At 47.0% G+C, this 17,636-nt stretch overlaps 1 protein-coding gene across 5 annotated transcripts in view; it reads right to left on the minus strand.

Moving 5' to 3' along the window:
• DDB2 (damage specific DNA binding protein 2) overlaps positions 1-17,636 on the minus strand; it is a 29,439-nt gene that overhangs the window by 10,385 nt on the left and 1,418 nt on the right. For 4 of the 5 annotated variants that reach the window (XR_010121260.1, XM_055281673.2, XM_055281675.2 and 1 more), the window contains exons 2-3: positions 17,420-17,556; positions 16,843-17,034 (exon numbers count right to left, since the gene is read on the minus strand). Coding sequence is in view for 4 of the 5 variants with exons in the window: in XM_055281673.2 (XP_055137648.1) it covers positions 16,843-17,034; positions 17,420-17,556 (329 nt within the window). In the remaining variant the exon portion in view is untranslated. The remainder of the gene's footprint in view (positions 1-16,842; positions 17,035-17,419; positions 17,557-17,636) is intronic. The other variant, XM_055281674.2, reaches the window with a different exon arrangement.

Consider the following 17,636-nt stretch of genomic DNA (forward strand, 5'->3'; position numbering starts at 1 on the left):
CACACACTCCCCAAATGCACGTCTTCCTTAGGATGCTTGGACTCTTTTACCCTCCCGAGGGCACAATCACCCTCTCCCCTCTCTCCACTCCCTCAACCATGCAGACGCAACTTCCTTGCCCACATCAGGCGCCACGGCCGCCCCTCTCCATGCAAAAGCCCTGCTCACCCCACTTGACTCCACCACCCCACTCTAGGCCTCCTTGTGGTTCAGCATCCTCACCCCTGCTTCAGACTTCACTATTCCATGCCCAGCCTCCTCAACTCTTCACCCCTGCCTGCATGGATGCCCTTCTGATCTTGCTTGGGCCCAGTCTCTACGTACTGAGCTGCCACCTGCCACCTGTAATGACATTCACCTCAGCTTCAGGGGCCCCAGCATCTGGCACTTCCAGCACTGTAGCCTCCCCACTACGTAAACATCTATCTTGATTGATCCTACCTAATGACTTTTGGTTTGAACTGTTCAGGAAAGGAAAAAGAAGATGAAGAAAGAGGAAGACGACTGATAGATGGATGGATGGATAGATAGATAGATAGATAGATAGATAGATAGATATAATTTTTTTTTTTTTTTGAGACAGAGTCTTTCTCTGTCCCCCAGGCTGGAGTGCAGTGGCGCGATCTCGGCTCACTGCAAGCTCCGCCTCCCGGGTTCACGCCATTCTCCTGCCTCAGCCTCCCGAGTAGCTGGGACTACAGGCGCCTGCCAACACGCCCGGCTAATTTTTTGTATTTTTAGTAGAGACAGGGTTTCACCGTGTTAGCCAGGATGGTCTCGATCTCCTGACCTCGTGATCCACCCGCCTCGGCCTCCCAAAGTGCTGGGATTACAGGCTTGAGCCACCGCGCCCGGCCTTTTTTTTTTTTTTTTTGAGATGGAGTCTCACTCTGTAGCCCAGGCTGGAGTGCAATGGTGCGATCTGAGCTCACTGCAACCTCCGCCTCCTGGGTTTAAGCAATTCTCCAGCCTCAGCCTCCCAAGTACCTGGGATTACAGGCTCACGCCACCACGCTTAGCTAAGTTTTGTATTTTTAGGAGAGACGGAGTTTCATCATGTTGGCCAGGCTGGTCTCGAACTCCTGACCTCAAATGATCCGCCTGCCTCGGCCTCCCAAAGTGTTGGGATTACAGTCATGAGCCACCGGACCTGGCTGAGGAAGAGATATTGATCTTTCCTTCTTTTTTTTTTTTTTTGAGACGGAGTCCCACGCTGTTGCCCAGGCTGGAGTGCAGTGGCACAATCTTGGCTCACTGCAACCTCTGCCTCCTGGGTTCAAGCAATTCTCCTGCCTCAGCCTTCCGAGTAGCTAGGATTACAAGTAACTGCTACCATGCTCAGCGAATTTTTGTGTATTTTTAGTAGAGACAGGGTTTTGCCATGTTGGCCAGGCTGGTCTCGAACTCCTGACCTCAGGTGATCTGCCCACCTTGGCCACCCAAAGTGCTGGGATTACAGGAGTGAGCCACTGCACCCAGCCAGATATTGATGTTAAACCCTCCCTCTCCACAGACTAGAAAAAGAAGGAATAATTCCCAAGCTAAAGAGGGCAGCATAATTTTTTTTTTTTGAGACAGAGTCGTGCTCTGTCGCTCAGGCTGGACTGCAGTGGTGCACTCGGCTTACTGCAACCTCTGCCTCCTGGGCTCAAGCAATTCTCAGAAATCAGCATAATCTTTTTTTGTTTGTTTGTTTTGTTTTGAGACGGAGCCTCACTCTGTTGCCAGCCTGGAGTGCACTGCCACGATCTTGCCTCACTGCAACCTCCACTTCCCGAGTTCAAACAATTCTCCTGCCTCAACCTCCCTGGTAGCTGGGATGACAGGAGTGCGCCACCATGTCCAGCTAATTTTTGCATATTTAGTAAAGACGGGGTTTCACCATGTTGGCCAGGATGGTCTCCATCTCCTGACTTCATAATCCGACCGCCTCGGATTCCCAAAGTGCTGGAATTACAGGCGTGATCCACCGTGCCTGGCCAGAAATCAGCATAATTTTGATACACAAATGTGACAAGGATTTGGCCAATTTTACACATGAACACAAATGCAAAGATCTTAAAATATTTGCCAGCTCAATCCAGTAATATTTAAAAACGATAAATACGTTATGGCCAGGATGAACTTATTCCAAGAATGCACAGTTGGTTTAACTATTAAAAATCAATCGGGCTAGCTGAGCGTGGTGGCGGGCACCTGTAATTCCAGCTTCTTGGGAGGCTGAGGCAGGAGAATTGCTTGAACCCGGGAGGCGGAGGTTGCAGTGAGCCAAGATCGCACCATTGCACTCCAGCCTGGGCGACAAGAGTGAAATTCCATCTCAAAATAAAAAAAAAATAAAAAATAAAATTCAGGCATCAAAAGAAACAATCCACAGAGTGAAAAGGCAATCTATGAAGTGGGAGAAGATATTTTCAAGTCATAGATCTGATAAAAGGTTAATATCATGGCCGGGCGCAGTGTCTCACGCCTGTAATCCCAGCACTTTGGGAGGCCGAGACAGGTGGATCACCTGAGGTCAGGAGTTCAAGACCAGCCTGGCCAACATGGTGAAACCCTGTCTCTACTAAAAATACAAAGATTAGCCAGGCATGTTGGTGCATGCCTGTAATCCCAGCTACTCAGGAGGCTGAAGCAGGAGAATTGCCTGAACCCGGGAGGTGGAGATTGCAGTGAGCCGAGATTGAGCCATTACACTCCAGCCTGCACGACAGGAGCGAAACTCCATCTCAAAAAAAAAAAAAAGGTTAATATCCAGAATATATAAAGAACCCCTACAAAACAACAACAAATAACCCAACTGAAAAACAGGCAAACAGGAGTTCAAGACCCAATCTCTATAAAAATAATTTTTTTTAACTTAGTAGGTCCTTTCCGTAAGAAACAGCGAAAAAAACAAAACAAAACAAAGTTAGCAAGGTATGGTGGTGAGCACCTGCAGTCCCAGTTACTCGGGTGGCTAAGGCAGTGGGATCACTGGAGCCCAGAAGTTCGAGGCTGCAGTGAGCTATCATCGTGCCACTGTACTGCAGCCTGGGTGACCAAGTAAGACCCTGTTTCAAAAAAAAAAAAAAAAAAAAAAAAGGCATGAATGGACATTCCTTCAAAGAAAATATACAAATGGCCAAGAAGCACACGTAAAGGCTCAACATCACTAATCATTAGAGAAATGCAAATGAAACTACACTGCTATCACCTCACATCCCTTAGGACGGCCACTATCAAAAAAACAGAAAAGGCCGAGTACGGTGGCTCACGCTTGTAATCCCAGCAATTTGGGAGGCCAAGGCAAATGAATCACCTGAGGTCGAGAGTTCAAGACCAGCCTGGCCAACATGGCAAAACCCGTCTTTACTAAAAATACAAAAATTAGCCGGGCATGGTGGTGTGCGCCTATAATCTCAGCTACTGGAGGCTGAGTCAGGAGAATCAGTTGAACTCGGGAGGCAGAGGTTGCAGTAAGCTGAGGCTGCGCCACTACATTCCAGCCTGGGTGACAGAGGGAGACTCCATCTCAAAAAAAAAAAAAGAAAATAAATGCTGGTGAGGAAGTGGAGAAGTTGGGACATTTCTACACTGCTGATGGGAACGTGAGATGGTATAGCCAGTATGGAAAACAGTATAGCGGTTCCTCAAAAAATGAACAACACAATTACCATTTGATGAAACAATCCTACTTATTGGCATAAGCCCCAAAGAACTGAAATCGGGGTCTCAAAGGGATATTTGCACATCCATATTCACTGCAGCATTATTCACAATAGCCAAAACATGAAATCAACCCAAGTGTCTGTCAATGAATAAACAGATAAACAAAAGGTGGTACACACAAACAATGGAATATTATTCAGCCTTAAAAAAGGAAATTCTGCCACATGCTACACCATGGATGAATCTTAAAACACTGCATTAAGTGAAATAAGCCTGTCACAAAAAGACGAATACTGTATTATTCCACTTAGATGAGATATCTAAAGTGGTCAAACTCGCAGAAACAGAAAGTAGTACTGTGGTTGCCAGGGGATAAGGGGAGGGAGAAGTGGAGACTTGTTTGGTGGTATAGAGTTTCAGTTTTATAAGAAAAAAGTTCTAGTGATCTGTTGCATAACAGCGTGAATATAGTTAACATTACTAAACTGTACACTTAAAAATGGTAAAGATTGGAAATTGTTTTATGTGTTTTCTACCAGTTTTTTTTTTTTTTTAAATCGAGATGGAGTCTCGCTCTGTTGCCCAGGCTGGAGTGCAGTGGTATAATCTCAGGTCACTGCAACCTCTGCCTCCCAGGTTCAAGTGATTCTCCTGCCTCAGCCTCCCAAGTAGCTGGGATTACAGGCGCCCGCCACCACGCCTGGCTAATTTTTTGTATTTTTAGTAGAGATGGGGTTTCACCGTGTTGGCCAGGATGGTCTCGATCTCCTGACCTTGTGATCCATCCACCTCAGCCTCCCAAAGTGCTGGGATTACAGGCGTGAGCCACTGAGCCTGGCCCACAATGTTTTTTTTTAAAAGCAGTATTACTTGTTAGAGATTTTTTTTTTTTTTTTTAAAGACACAGGATCGGGCCAGGCACAGTGTCTCAACCCTGTAATCCCAGCACTTTGGGAGGCCAAGGCAGGCGGATAACTTGAGGTTAGGAGTCTGAGACCAGCCTGGCCAATATGGCGAAACTTAGTCTCTACTAAAAACACAAAAATTAGCTGGGCGTGGTGGTGCACATCTGTAATCCCAGCTACTCAGGAGGCTGAGGCAGAAGGATCGCTTGAACCTGGGAGGCGGAGGTTGCAGTGAGCTGAGATCGTGCCAGTGCACTCCAGCCTGGAAGAGAGAGTGAGACCTCATCTCAAAAAAGAAAGAAGAGGAAATAATAAATATGAGGAGAGAAATGGAAGACATGAAAAAAGACCCAAATTAAACTTCTAGAGGGGATATACAGTATCTGAAATGAAAAATACGCTGGCTACTTTGCCTATGGAGTAGCCCTGCTCTGCACAGGCAAGAAAGAGAAAGGAAGCGGGACGTGGTGGCTCACGCTTGTAATCCCAGCACTTTGGGAGGCTGAGGCGGGCGGATCACGAGGTCAGGAGATCGAGACCACGGTGAAACCCCGTCTCTACTAAAAATACAAAAAATTAGCTGGGCGTGGTGGCGGGCGCCTGTAGTCCCAGCTACTCGGGAGGCTGAGGCAGGAGAATGGCATGAACCCAGGAGGCGGAGCTTGCAGTGAGCCAAGATCGTGCCACTGCACTCCAGCCTGGGCGACAGAGTGAGACTCCGTCTCAAAATAAAAAGAAAAAAAAAAAAAGAAGAGAAGAGAAGAGAGAGAAAGGAAGAAAGGAAGGAGGGAGGGAGGGATTGACAGCAGAAGGTTAGATATTACAGAAGTAAAGATCAGTGAACAACTGTACAAAATGAAACAGGGAAAAAGACAAAAATTAACAGTGCAGGCCGGGCGCGGTGGCTCACGCTTGTAATCCCAGCACTTTGGGAGGCCGAGGCGGGCGGATCACGAGGTCAGGAGATCGAGACCACGGTGAAACCCCGTCTCTACTAAAAATACAAAAAATTAGCCGGGCGTGGTGGCGGGCGCCTGTAGTCCCAGCTACTCGGAGAGGCTGAGGCAGGAGAATGGCATTGAACCCGGGAGGCGGAGCTTGCAGTGAGCCGAGATTGCGCCACTGCACTCCAGCCTGGGCGACAGAGCAAGACTCCGTCTCAAAAAAAAAAAAAAAAAAAAAAAATTAACAGTGCATCAATCACCTGCAGGACAATATGTAATTGGAGTCCCAAGAAAAAAAGAACTGTTCTTTTTCTTCGTTTTAAACTACTTGTAAGAAATAATGGGCTGGGTGAGGTGGCTCACGCCTGTAATCCCAGCACTTCTGGAGGCCGAGGTGGGCAGATCACCAGAGGTCAGGAGTTCAAGACCAGCCTGGCCAACATGGTGAAACCCTGTCTCTACTAAAAAATAAAAATAAATAAATACAAAAATTAGCCAGGCGAGGTGGTGGGCGCCTGTAATCCCAGCTACTCGGAGGGCTGAGGCAGGGAGAATCGCTTGAACCCTGGAGGCGGAGGTTGCAGTGAGCCGAGATTGTGGCACTGCACTCCAGCCTGGGCGACAGAGCGAGACTCTGTCTCAAAAAGAAAAAAAAAAAATCCATAAATCAAAGAAGCTTAGTGATCCCCCCCTCCAAAGCACATCATAATCATTTTTAAAGTGACCAGAAGAAAAATTACATAGAGAGGAACATAAGGACAGTAGCAGACTTCTCATCAGGATGTTTTGTTTCGTTTTAATTGAGACAGGATCTTGCTGTCACCCAGGCTTGCCTAGCTCACTGAAGCCTTGTACTCCTGGGCTTAAGCAATTCTCCCACCTCAGCCTCTCGAATAGCTAGAACTACAAGTTTGAGCCACTAGCTAATTTTTAAGATTTTTTTTTGTAGAGATGGGGTCTTGCTGTGTTTCCTAGGCTGGTCTTAAAGTCCTGGCCTCAAGAGGTCCCCCAGGCTCAGCCTCTCAAAGTGTTGAGATTACAGGCATGAACCATTGAGCCCAACTAGAAATCGTCTTTATTTTTATTATTTATTTATTTTAGACGGAGTCTTGCTCTGTCGCCCAGGCTGGAGTGCAGTGGTGCGATCTTGGCTCACTGCAAGCTCTGCCTCCTGGGTTCACGCCATTCTCCTGCCTCAGCCTCCCAAGTAGCTGGGACTACAGGCGCCCGCCACCATGCCCGGCTAATTTTTTTTGTATTTTTAGTACAGGCAGGGTTTCACCATGTTAGCCAGGATGGCCTCAATCTCTTGATCTCGTGATCCGCCCGCCTCGGCCTCCCAAAGCGCTGGGATTACAGGTGTGAGCCACCGCGCCCGGCCTTATTTATTTATTTTTAAGACACAGTCTCGCTCTGTCACCCAGAATGGAGTGCAGTGACACCATCTCGGCTCACTGCAACCTCTGCCTCTCAGGTTCAATATTCTCATGCCTCAGCCTCCCGGGTAGCTGGGATTACTGGTGAGCGCCACCACACCCAGCTAATTTTTGTACTTTTAGTAGAGGTGGGGTTTCACCATGTTAGCCAGGCTGGTCTAAAACTCGTGATCACAAATGATCCACTTGCCTTGGCCCCCCAAAGTGCTGGGATTACAGGCGTAAGCCACCGCGCCCAGCCTAGACATCATCTTTAAAGTACTGACGGAAGAAAACCATGAACAAATATATTGTATGCAATAAGTAAATACAATTTTAATTTATCAATTAAAAAATAAAAGTTAAATAATTTTAAAAACTGTGAACCTAGAATTCTATACTTAGCAAAAACATCCTCCCTCAAAATAAAGGCAAAATACTTTTCGAGATAAACAACAGTGGAAAGTATTTATCACCAATCTGCATTATAAGAAATATGAAAGGAATTTCTTCAGGCAGAAGGAAAATATTACCAAAAGGAAATCTGGATCACATGAAAGAATGAAAGCACTGGAAATGACAATATGTGGGCAAATAGAAAAACCTTTTCTCATTTAAAAAGTATCTTTAAAACATTCCTACTCTATAATCCAGCCATTCCACTGCTAAGTATTTACCCAAGAAAAATGAAAACATATATCAACACAAATGCTTGTACGTGAATGTTCACAGCCGCTTTATATGTTGCATTCAAAAACTAGAAAAAAATTCAAATGTCCTTCAACAGGTAAATGAATAAACTGTATCATATCAGTACAATGCAGCTGGGTGCAGGGGCTCACGCCTATAAACCCGGCACTTTGGGAGTCTAAGGCAGGAGGACTGCTTGAGGCGAGGAGTTTGAAACCAGCCTGTGCAACATAGTGAGACCTCTGTCTCTGTAACAAAATTTTAAAATTAGCCAGGTATGATGGCCTGTGCGTGTAGTGCCAGCTATTCAGGAGGCTGAGGTGGGAGAATCGCTTGAGCTGAGGAGGTTGAGGCTGTGCTGAACCATGATCACACCTGAGTGACACAGCAAGACCCTGTCCTAAAAAAAAAAACAAAAAACAATGAACCATTATTCAGAAAGAAAAAAAAACCACACATAAAAATGTGGATAACTTTCAAATAATTATACTGAAAGAAGCTAGAACAAAAACAAAAGAGCATATATTCTATGATTCTATTTATATTTAATTCTAGAAAATGTAATTTCTTTTTTTTTTTTTTTTTTTTTGAGACGGAGTCTTGCTCTGTTGCCCAGGCTGGAGTGCAGTGGCGCGATCTCGGCTCACTGCAAGCTCCGCCTCCCGGGTTCACGCCATTCTTCTGCCTCAGCCTCTCCGAGTAGCTGGGACTACAGGCGCCCGCCACCACGCCCGGCTAATTGTTTTGTATTTTTAGTAGAGACGGGGTTTCACCGTGGTCTCGATCTCCTGACCTCATGATCCGCCCACCTTGGCCTCCCAAAGTGCTGGGATTACAAGCGTGAGCCACTGCGCCCGGCCAGAAAATGTAATTTCTAAAAACAAAAAATAGATCAGCAGTTTACAGTGAATAAGATATTGGGTAGAAAGGGGTGGATGACAAAGGGGCATAGATAACTCATCTATCTGTCACTCTCCAAATATACTACAAAGGGTGGGGAAATGGGAGCTATTTTAATCGTGGTGATGGCTTCCCAGTTGTACACATATGTCAAAACTCACCAAATTGTACAATTTATTCTTTTTTTTCTTACTGCTCCTCTGGAGTAGGACTACCCCATAGGCTGAGAATAGCTAAATTTTACACTTGAAATAGGTGCCGTTTACGTCCACTATACCTCAATAAAGATATAATTTAAAAAACCCAGGCCGGGCGCAGTGGCTCGTGCCTGTAATCCCAGCATTTTGGGAGGCTCGGGCGGGCGGATCACTTGAGGTCAGGAGTTTGAGACCAGCCTGGCCAATATGGTGAAACTCTGTTTCTACTAAAAATATAAAATTCAGGCCGGGCACCGTGGCTCACACCTGTAATGCCAGCACTTTGGGAGGTCAAGGCAGGTGGATCACCTTAGGCCACGAGTTCAAGACGAGCCTGGCCAACATGGTGAAACCCTGTCTCTACTAAAAATACAAAAATTAGCTGGGCATGGTGGCAGGCTCCTGTAATCCCAGCTACTGGGGAGGCGGAGGCAGGAGAATCATTTCAACTCAGGAGGCAGAGGTTGCAGTGGGCCGAGATCACACTACTGCACTCCAGCCTGGGCAATAGAGTGAGACTCTGTCTCAAAAAAACAAAACAAAACAAAAATTAGCTGGGTGTGGTGGTGCATGCCTGTAACCCCAGCTACTCAGGAGGCTGAGGAAGGAGAATGGCTTGAACCCAGGAGGCGGAGGTTGCAGTGAGGTGAGATTGCACCACTCTGCTCCAGCCTGGGCGACACAGCGAGACTCAGACTTGGAAAAAAAAAAAAATACTGTACACACGCACAGAGGGATGCGGAAAATAGTGTACACACGCACAGAGGGATGCTGAAAATAGTGTACACACGCACAGAGGGATGTGGAAAATAGTGTACACACACACAGAGGGATGCTGAAAATAGTGTACACACTCACAGAGGGATGCTGAAAATAGTGTACACACGCACAGAGGGATGCGGAAAATAGTGTACACACTCACAGAGGGATGCTGAAAATAGTGTACACACGCACAGAGGGATGCTGAAAATAGTGTACACACTCACAGAGGGATGCGGAAAATAGTGTACACACGCACAGAGGGATGCGGAAAATAGTGCACACACGCACAGAGGGATGCGGAATATAGTGTACACACGCACAGAGGGATGCTGAAAATAGTGTACACACGCACAGAGGGATGCGGAAAATAGTGTACACACGCACAGAGGGATGCGGAAAATAGTGTACACACGCACAGAGGGATGCGGAAAATAGTGTACACACGCACAGAGAGATGCGGAAAATAGTGTACACACTCACAGAGGGATGCGGAAAATAGTGTACACACGCACAGAGAGATGCTGAACATAGTGTACACGCGCACAGAGGGATGTGGAAAATAGTGTACACACGCACAGAGGGATGCTGAAAATAGTGTACACACGCACAGAGGGATGCTGAAAATAGTGTACACACGCACAGAGGGATGCGGAAAATAGTGTACACACGCACAGAGGGATGCGGAAAATAGTGTACACACGCACAGAGGGATGCTGAAAATAGTGTACACACGCACAGAGGGATGCGGAAAATAGTGTACACACTCACAGAGGGATGCGGAAAATAGTGTACACACACACAGAGGGATGCGGAAAATAGTGTACACACGCACAGAGGGATGCTGAACATAGTGCACACACGCACAGAGGGATGCTGAACATAGTGCACACACGCACAGAGGGATGCGGAAAATAGTGTACACACGCACAGAGGGATGCGGAAAATAGTGCACACACGCACAGAGGGATGCGGAATATAGTGTACACACGCACAGAGGGATGCTGAAAATAGTGTACACACGCACAGAGGGATGCGGAAAATAGTGTACACACGCACAGAGGGATGCGGAAAATAGTGTACACACGCACAGAGGGATGCGGAAAATAGTGTACACACGCACAGAGGGATGCTGAAAATAGTGTACACACGCACAGAGGGATGCTGAAAATAGTGTACACACGCACAGAGGGATGCTGAACATAGTGCACACACGCACAGAGGGATGCTGAACATAGTGTAAGCACACACAGAGGGATGCTGAAAATAGTGTACACACGCACAGAGGGATGCGGAAAACAGTGTACACACTCACAGAGAGATGCTGAAAATAGTGTACACACGCACAGAGGGATGCTGAAAATAGTGTACACACGCACAGAGGGATGCGGAAAATAGTGTACACACGCACAGAGGGATGCTGAAAATAGTGTACACACGCACAGAGGGATGCTGAAAATAGTGTACACACGCACAGAGGGATGCGGAAAATAGTGTACACACTCACAGAGGGATGCGGAAAATAGTGTACACACACACAGAGGGATGCGGAAAATAGTGTACACACGCACAGAGGGATGCTGAACATAGTGCACACACGCACAGAGGGATGCTGAACATAGTGCACACACGCACAGAGGGATGCGGAAAATAGTGTACACACGCACAGAGGGATGCGGAAAATAGTGCACACACGCACAGAGGGATGCGGAATATAGTGTACACACGCACAGAGGGATGCTGAAAATAGTGTACACACGCACAGAGGGATGCGGAAAATAGTGTACACACGCACAGAGGGATGCGGAAAATAGTGTACACACGCACAGAGGGATGCTGAAAATAGTGTACACACGCACAGAGGGATGCTGAAAATAGTGTACACACGCACAGAGGGATGCTGAACATAGTGCACACACGCACAGAGGGATGCTGAACATAGTGTAAGCACACACAGAGGGATGCTGAAAATAGTGTACACACGCACAGAGGGATGCGGAAAACAGTGTACACACTCACAGAGAGATGCTGAAAATAGTGTACACACGCACAGAGGGATGCGGAAAATAGTGTACACACGCACAGAGGGATGTGGAAAATAGTGTACACACGCACAGAGGGATGCGGAAAATAGTGTACACACGCACAGAGAGATGCTGAAAATAGTGTACACACGCACAGAGAGATGCGGAAAATAGTGTACACACTCACAGAGGGATGCGGAAAATAGTGTACACACGCACAGAGAGATGCTGAACATAGTGTACACACGCACAGAGGGATGCTGAAAATAGTGTACACACGCACAGAGGGATGCTGAAAATAGTGTACACACGCACAGAGGGATGCTGAAAATAGTGTACACACGCACAGAGAGATGCGGAAAATAGTGTACACACTCACAGAGGGATGCGGAAAATAGTGTACACACGCACAGAGAGATGCTGAACATAGTGTACACACGCACAGAGGGATGCTGAACATAGTGTACACACGCACAGAGAGATGCTGAAAATAGTGTACACACGCACAGAGGGATGCTGAAAATAGTGTACACACGCACAGAGAGATGCGGAAAATAGTGTACACACTCACAGAGGGATGCGGAAAATAGTGTACACACGCACAGAGAGATGCTGAACATAGTGTACACACGCACAGAGGGATGCGGAAAATAGTGTACACACGCACAGAGAGATGAGGAAAACAGTGTACACACTCACAGAGGGATGTTGAAAATAGTGTACACGCGCACAGAGGGATGCGGAAAATAGTGTACACACTCACAGAGGGATGCTGAAAATAGTGTACACACTCACAGAGGGATGTTGAAAATAGTGTACACACGCACAGAGGGATGCGGAAAATAGTGTACACACGCACAGAGGGATGCTGAAAATAGTGTACACACTCACAGAGGGATGCTGAAAATAGTGTACACGCGCACAGAGGGATGCGGAAAATAGTGTACACACTCACAGAGGGATGCGGAAAATAGTGTACACACGCACAGAGGGATGCTGAAAATAGTGTACACACTCACAGAGGGATGCTGAAAATAGTGTACACACTCACAGAGGGATGTTGAAAATAGTGTACACACGCACAGAGGGATGCGGAAAATAGTGTACACGCGCACAGAGGGATGCTGAACATAGTGTACACACGCACAGAGGGATGCGGAAAATAGGGATTTTGGATCATATTTATTTTTTAAACTTTTCTCTGTATTTTTTTTATAAGAATACACTGTTTTGTTTTTTGAGAGATGGAGTCTCGCTGTGTCGCCCAGGCTGGAGTGCAGGCTGGCACCATCTCGGCTCACTGCAACCTTCACCCCCCAGGTTCAAGTGATTCTCCTGCCTCAAATTCCCGAGTAGCTGGAACTAAAGGCGTGCACCACTACTCCCGGCTAATTTTTGTATTTTTAGTAGAGACAGGGTTTCACTATGTGTTGGTCAGGCTGGTCTCGAACTCCTGACCTCAGGTGATCCACCTGCCTCGGCCTCCCAAAGTGCTGGGATTACAGGCGTGAGCCACTGCGCCTGGCCCCATACATTGTTTTTATAATAGGAATAAAATTAAGCTATCTTCATTGTGAAACCGTAATATATGTTCCCTTGCCAAGGGCCTGAAGAATGTAAAGGTCACAGCCAAGATCAGATGACTAAAGAAGTGACAAAATGAGGCACTGTTGCTCCTCCAGTAACTGGTCTCAAATTAGCATTCTGCTGTCAGCATCTGGAAGTAAAACCAGACAGGTCTCCTCTAGACTGCCATACCCTTCCTCTCCTCCAATCTAGCTCCCTGCAAATGCAAGTCACAAAATTCAATGCCTAGACCAATCTTCATTACAGTGTAAAGAAAGTTTACACTGTAAAGAAGGTTACATTCATGTCATAAGGTGATGCAAAAAAGAAAAAAAACAATCTCAGTCTGGCACAAGTTTAAAGCACTTGTCATTATCCTGTTACTCAGGAAGCTCTTCCCCTAGAATACCCTACACTGCTTCTTCCCATCTCCAGGCATAAGCTAAATTCCTCTATTCCCATGTCCCAGACTCCTGGAGAAAACAAGAAAACAAATTTCTTCCTGTCTGAGCTCTGGGTTCTGACTTCAACTTCAAGCTGCCTTACTGGCGGTCACCTGCCTCTTTAGCTGGGCAGGAAACCTACCCCACTCTGTCTGCGGCACTCCTCTGACTGCCCTTCTGGGGGCTTCTGGCACTTGTTCCTTGAACACCCATCTCACACCTTGAATTCCAGTCTCCCACGCCTGTCTAACCTGGCCTTTTCTGCTGGTCTGCTCTCCAAATCCCTCCACTTAAGAGACCTCCTCCTGGCCGGGCGCGGTGGCTCACGCCTGTAATCCCAGCACTTTGGGAGGTCGAGGCGGGCGGATCACGAGGTCAGGAGATCGAGACCATCCTGCCTAACATGGTGAAACCCCATCTCCACTAAAAAATATAAAAAAATTAGCCAGGTGTGGTGGCGGGCACCTGTAGTCCCAGCTACTTCAGAGGCTGAGGCAGGAGAATGGCGTGAACCCGGGAGGCGGAGCTTGCAGTGAGCCGAGATTGCGCCACTGCACTCCAGCCTGAGCAACAGAGTGAGACTCCATCTCAAAAAAATAAATAAACAAACAAATAAATAAATAAAGAGACCTCCTCCTGGGTTCCCCCTCATGTCAACCTTTAAACCAGAGCTAGAAAAATAGTGGGCTGAAGCAGAGTTCAGCTGAGACGTGTGTTTAATTTTATTCAGTGCCAATATTAAGAAGTTCTAGAGGCCCAGCACAGTGGCTCAGCCCTGTAATCCCAAGCAATTTGGGAAGACAAGACAGAAGGATTGCTTGAGGCTAGTAGTTTGAGACCAGCCTGGGCAATATAGAGACCACATCTCGAAAAATTAGCCAGGCATGGTGGTGCATACCTGTAGTCCCTGCTACATGGGAGGCTGAAGCCTGAGGATTCCTTGAGTCAGGAAGGTGGAGGCTGCAGTGAGCTATGGTTGTGTCACTGCACTCCAGCCTGGGTGACAGAATGAGACTCAAAAAATAATAAAATAATAAAATGATGAAGTTCTGGAGACTGGTTACACAATTTACCTAATGCCATTGAACTGTGCACTTTAAAATGGTTACGAAAGTAAATTTCATGTTATATGTATTTTATCATTATTTTTTAAAAAGTTGGCCGGGCGCGGTGGCTCACGCCTGTAATCCCAGCACTTTGGGAGGCCGAGGCGGGCGGATCACGAGGTCAGGAGATGGAGACCATCCTGGCTAACACGGTGAAACCCCGTCTCTACTAAAAATACAAAAATTAGCCGGGCGCGGTGGCGGGCGCCTGCAGTCTCAGCTGCTGGGGAGGCTGAGGCAGGAGAATGGCGTGAACTCGGGAGGCAGAGCCTGCAGTGAGCCGAGATCGCGCCACTGCACTCCAGCCTGGGTGACAGAGCGAGACTGTGTCTCAAAAAAAAAAAAAAGTTTTAAATGGTTAAGGTGATACATTTTATGCTATGTGTATTTTACAATTTTTTTAAACTCAAGATATATGACATTTAAAAAATGAGGATTTGTGTCTTTGAGAAAAATCACATCTGATATCACGAGACCTACATGTCTGCACAGCAGTCATCTCTAGTCACCCCTGGCCCTACCACCATACATTCTTTTTTTTTTTTTTCCACTCTGTTTGGCTTCTGGAGCCATATAAGTTTGTGGCTCCTGCTCTAAACCCAGTGTCACTTTTCACAGCACAGCCCTCCAGTGTCAGCCACCAGCTGGGCTGGCTAAAGGTCCTAGAGGGGACGACGCACTCACCCCTCCGCAATGGATGATAAACTCTAGCACAACAAAGACCATTCCCAAGAACTCTGTGCCAAACCTCACCCAACCACACTATGTCTTTCCTTCTTTTCTCTCCATTTATCTAATACTGCTCCTCCTCACTCATCCATGGAGTCTTCTCTATTGACTCCAATTCACAAGGGGGTTCTTCCTTCTTTCACATTCTGTAGCACTTGGCATCTGTATTGTTAATTACCTCGTATGTATACATCCCATCTGCTCAATTACACTTCAAGCCCCTCATTCATTCAACAAATATAAAGCAGCTACTCTAGGCCAAACTTTGTTCCAGGCACTGGGAATAGAATGGTGAACCAGAAAGGAAAGGTCCCTGCCATCGGTGGGCAAACATACAAATAAGCATCAAATCTCACACACTGATCAACACTTGGGGGAAACATGAAGCAGGGTAATGATACAGGGAATGACGGTGGAGGAGTGGGATCTACATTATGAGTAAGGACAACCAGTGAAAGCATCTTTGAAGAGGTAGAATCAGCAAAGACCTGCAGAGAAGACGCCAGCCATGAGAAGACCATGGGGAAAAGCACTCCAGTCAAAGGGAACAGCAATTACAGAGAACCGGTTTCAGGAATAGAAACAGCTGGTGTGGCTACAGCATAGGAAGTGAGAAAAGACAGTGGCGTAAGATGAGGTCAATGTGGTAACTAGGGGCTTCAATTCTTTTTTTTTTGAGATGGAGTCTCGCTCTGTTGCCCAGGCTGGAGTGCAGTGGCGCGATCTCGGCTCACTGCAACCTTCACCTCCCGGGTTCAAGCGATTCTCCTGTCTCAGTGTCCCAAGTAGCTGGGACTACAGGCGCACGCCACCACATCCAGCTAATTTCTTGTATTTTTAGTAGAGACAGCGTTTCACCATGTTGGCCAGGATGGTCTCGATCTCTTGACCTCATGGTCAGCCCACCTTGGCCTCCCAAAGTGCTAGGATTACAGGCATGAGCCACTGGGCCCAGCCCAGAAGGGGCTATAATTCTATGGGTGATCAATAGTCTATATCTTCTAGTATTTTAAGGACAGGCATTAGAAAAATATAGATCATCATCATTTACGTATTTGAAAATGCCCACAGTTACTTTTCATCCCAGTCCTCTTCCTGACGATTACTGGATGACATCAATATTCCTTTCATGCTTTCGACTCCTTATTTTTATTTTATTTTATTATTATTATTATTATTATTTTTTGAGATGGAGTTTCACTCTTGTTGCCCAGGCTGGAGTGTAGTGGTGCAATCTTGGCTCACTGCAACCTCTGCCTCCTGGGTTCAAGCAATTCTCCTGCCTCAGCCTCCTGAGTAGCTGGGATTACAGGCGTCTGCCACCACGCCCAGCTGATTTTTGTATTTTTAGTAGAGATGGGGTTTCACCATGTTGGCCAGGCTGGTCTCAAACTCCATACCTCAGGTGATCTGCCCACCTTGGCCTCCCAAAGTGCTGGGATTACAGGCGTGAATCACCGCGCCCAGCCAACAAACACTTCTTTAGCACGACCTGGCATGGGGAACTGCTCACCCCTTTGATGAAGGTGGGTTTGTCCTTGATGCCAAAATTCCACAGCATGATATCTCCCCCTTTGGAACCCACAGCTACAGTGCTGGGGTGAGTCGGGTGCCACGCCAAGGATGTAGCCCTCCTGTCAAAGGGGGCAGCCTTTTGTAATATCCGGTAAGAATCCAGAGTGTGCAGAAAGGACTGCTGGAGCCCCTGCCACAGAGAGAAATGAATTAGGTTGAATTAAAACCCAAGTTCTGGGTAAACTGCCAATCTCTTCCTCCTTCATAGATGAGCCCTAGAGACAAGCCCTCCCACCAAAGGAAAGCTAACTGCCTGCCCTGTGCATGAAAATATTTGCAATGTACATGAACTAATAATCTTGGAAAGCAAAAGGGGCAGAGTGCATTCCAGCTGGGACCTTTACAACATAAGACTTTTTTTACCTGGCCGAGTGCCCAGTAGGCCAGTCACCACAGTCTGGGTGATCGGACCACTCTGACAAGCTGGTGAACCAAGCCATCGTCTAATTTGGGAGCATACAATAGTAAAAATGCACGTGCAAACCCTTGAGGACTTCAGGCAAAAAATGCCTTACCTGCTGGACAGATGGCCAGGAAGCTCTGCCCAGCTTATGCTCATGGAGGGTCCTGACGATGCTGCGGCATGGTGGCAGGATCTGTGGGCCAGCCAGCCCCGCCCAGAGGCAGTCTGAGTCACATCTTCTGCTAGGACCTGCCAAGCAGAACAGACATATTTTCCTCTCCAATCTCACGAAAGGTTTTTGTGCTGAATTCCCCGAAAGGAAGCCTTGT

Source organism: Symphalangus syndactylus, chromosome 6 (genome assembly GCF_028878055.3).
Source record: "Symphalangus syndactylus isolate Jambi chromosome 6, NHGRI_mSymSyn1-v2.1_pri, whole genome shotgun sequence".
Classification (NCBI taxonomy): domain Eukaryota; kingdom Metazoa; phylum Chordata; class Mammalia; order Primates; family Hylobatidae; genus Symphalangus; species Symphalangus syndactylus.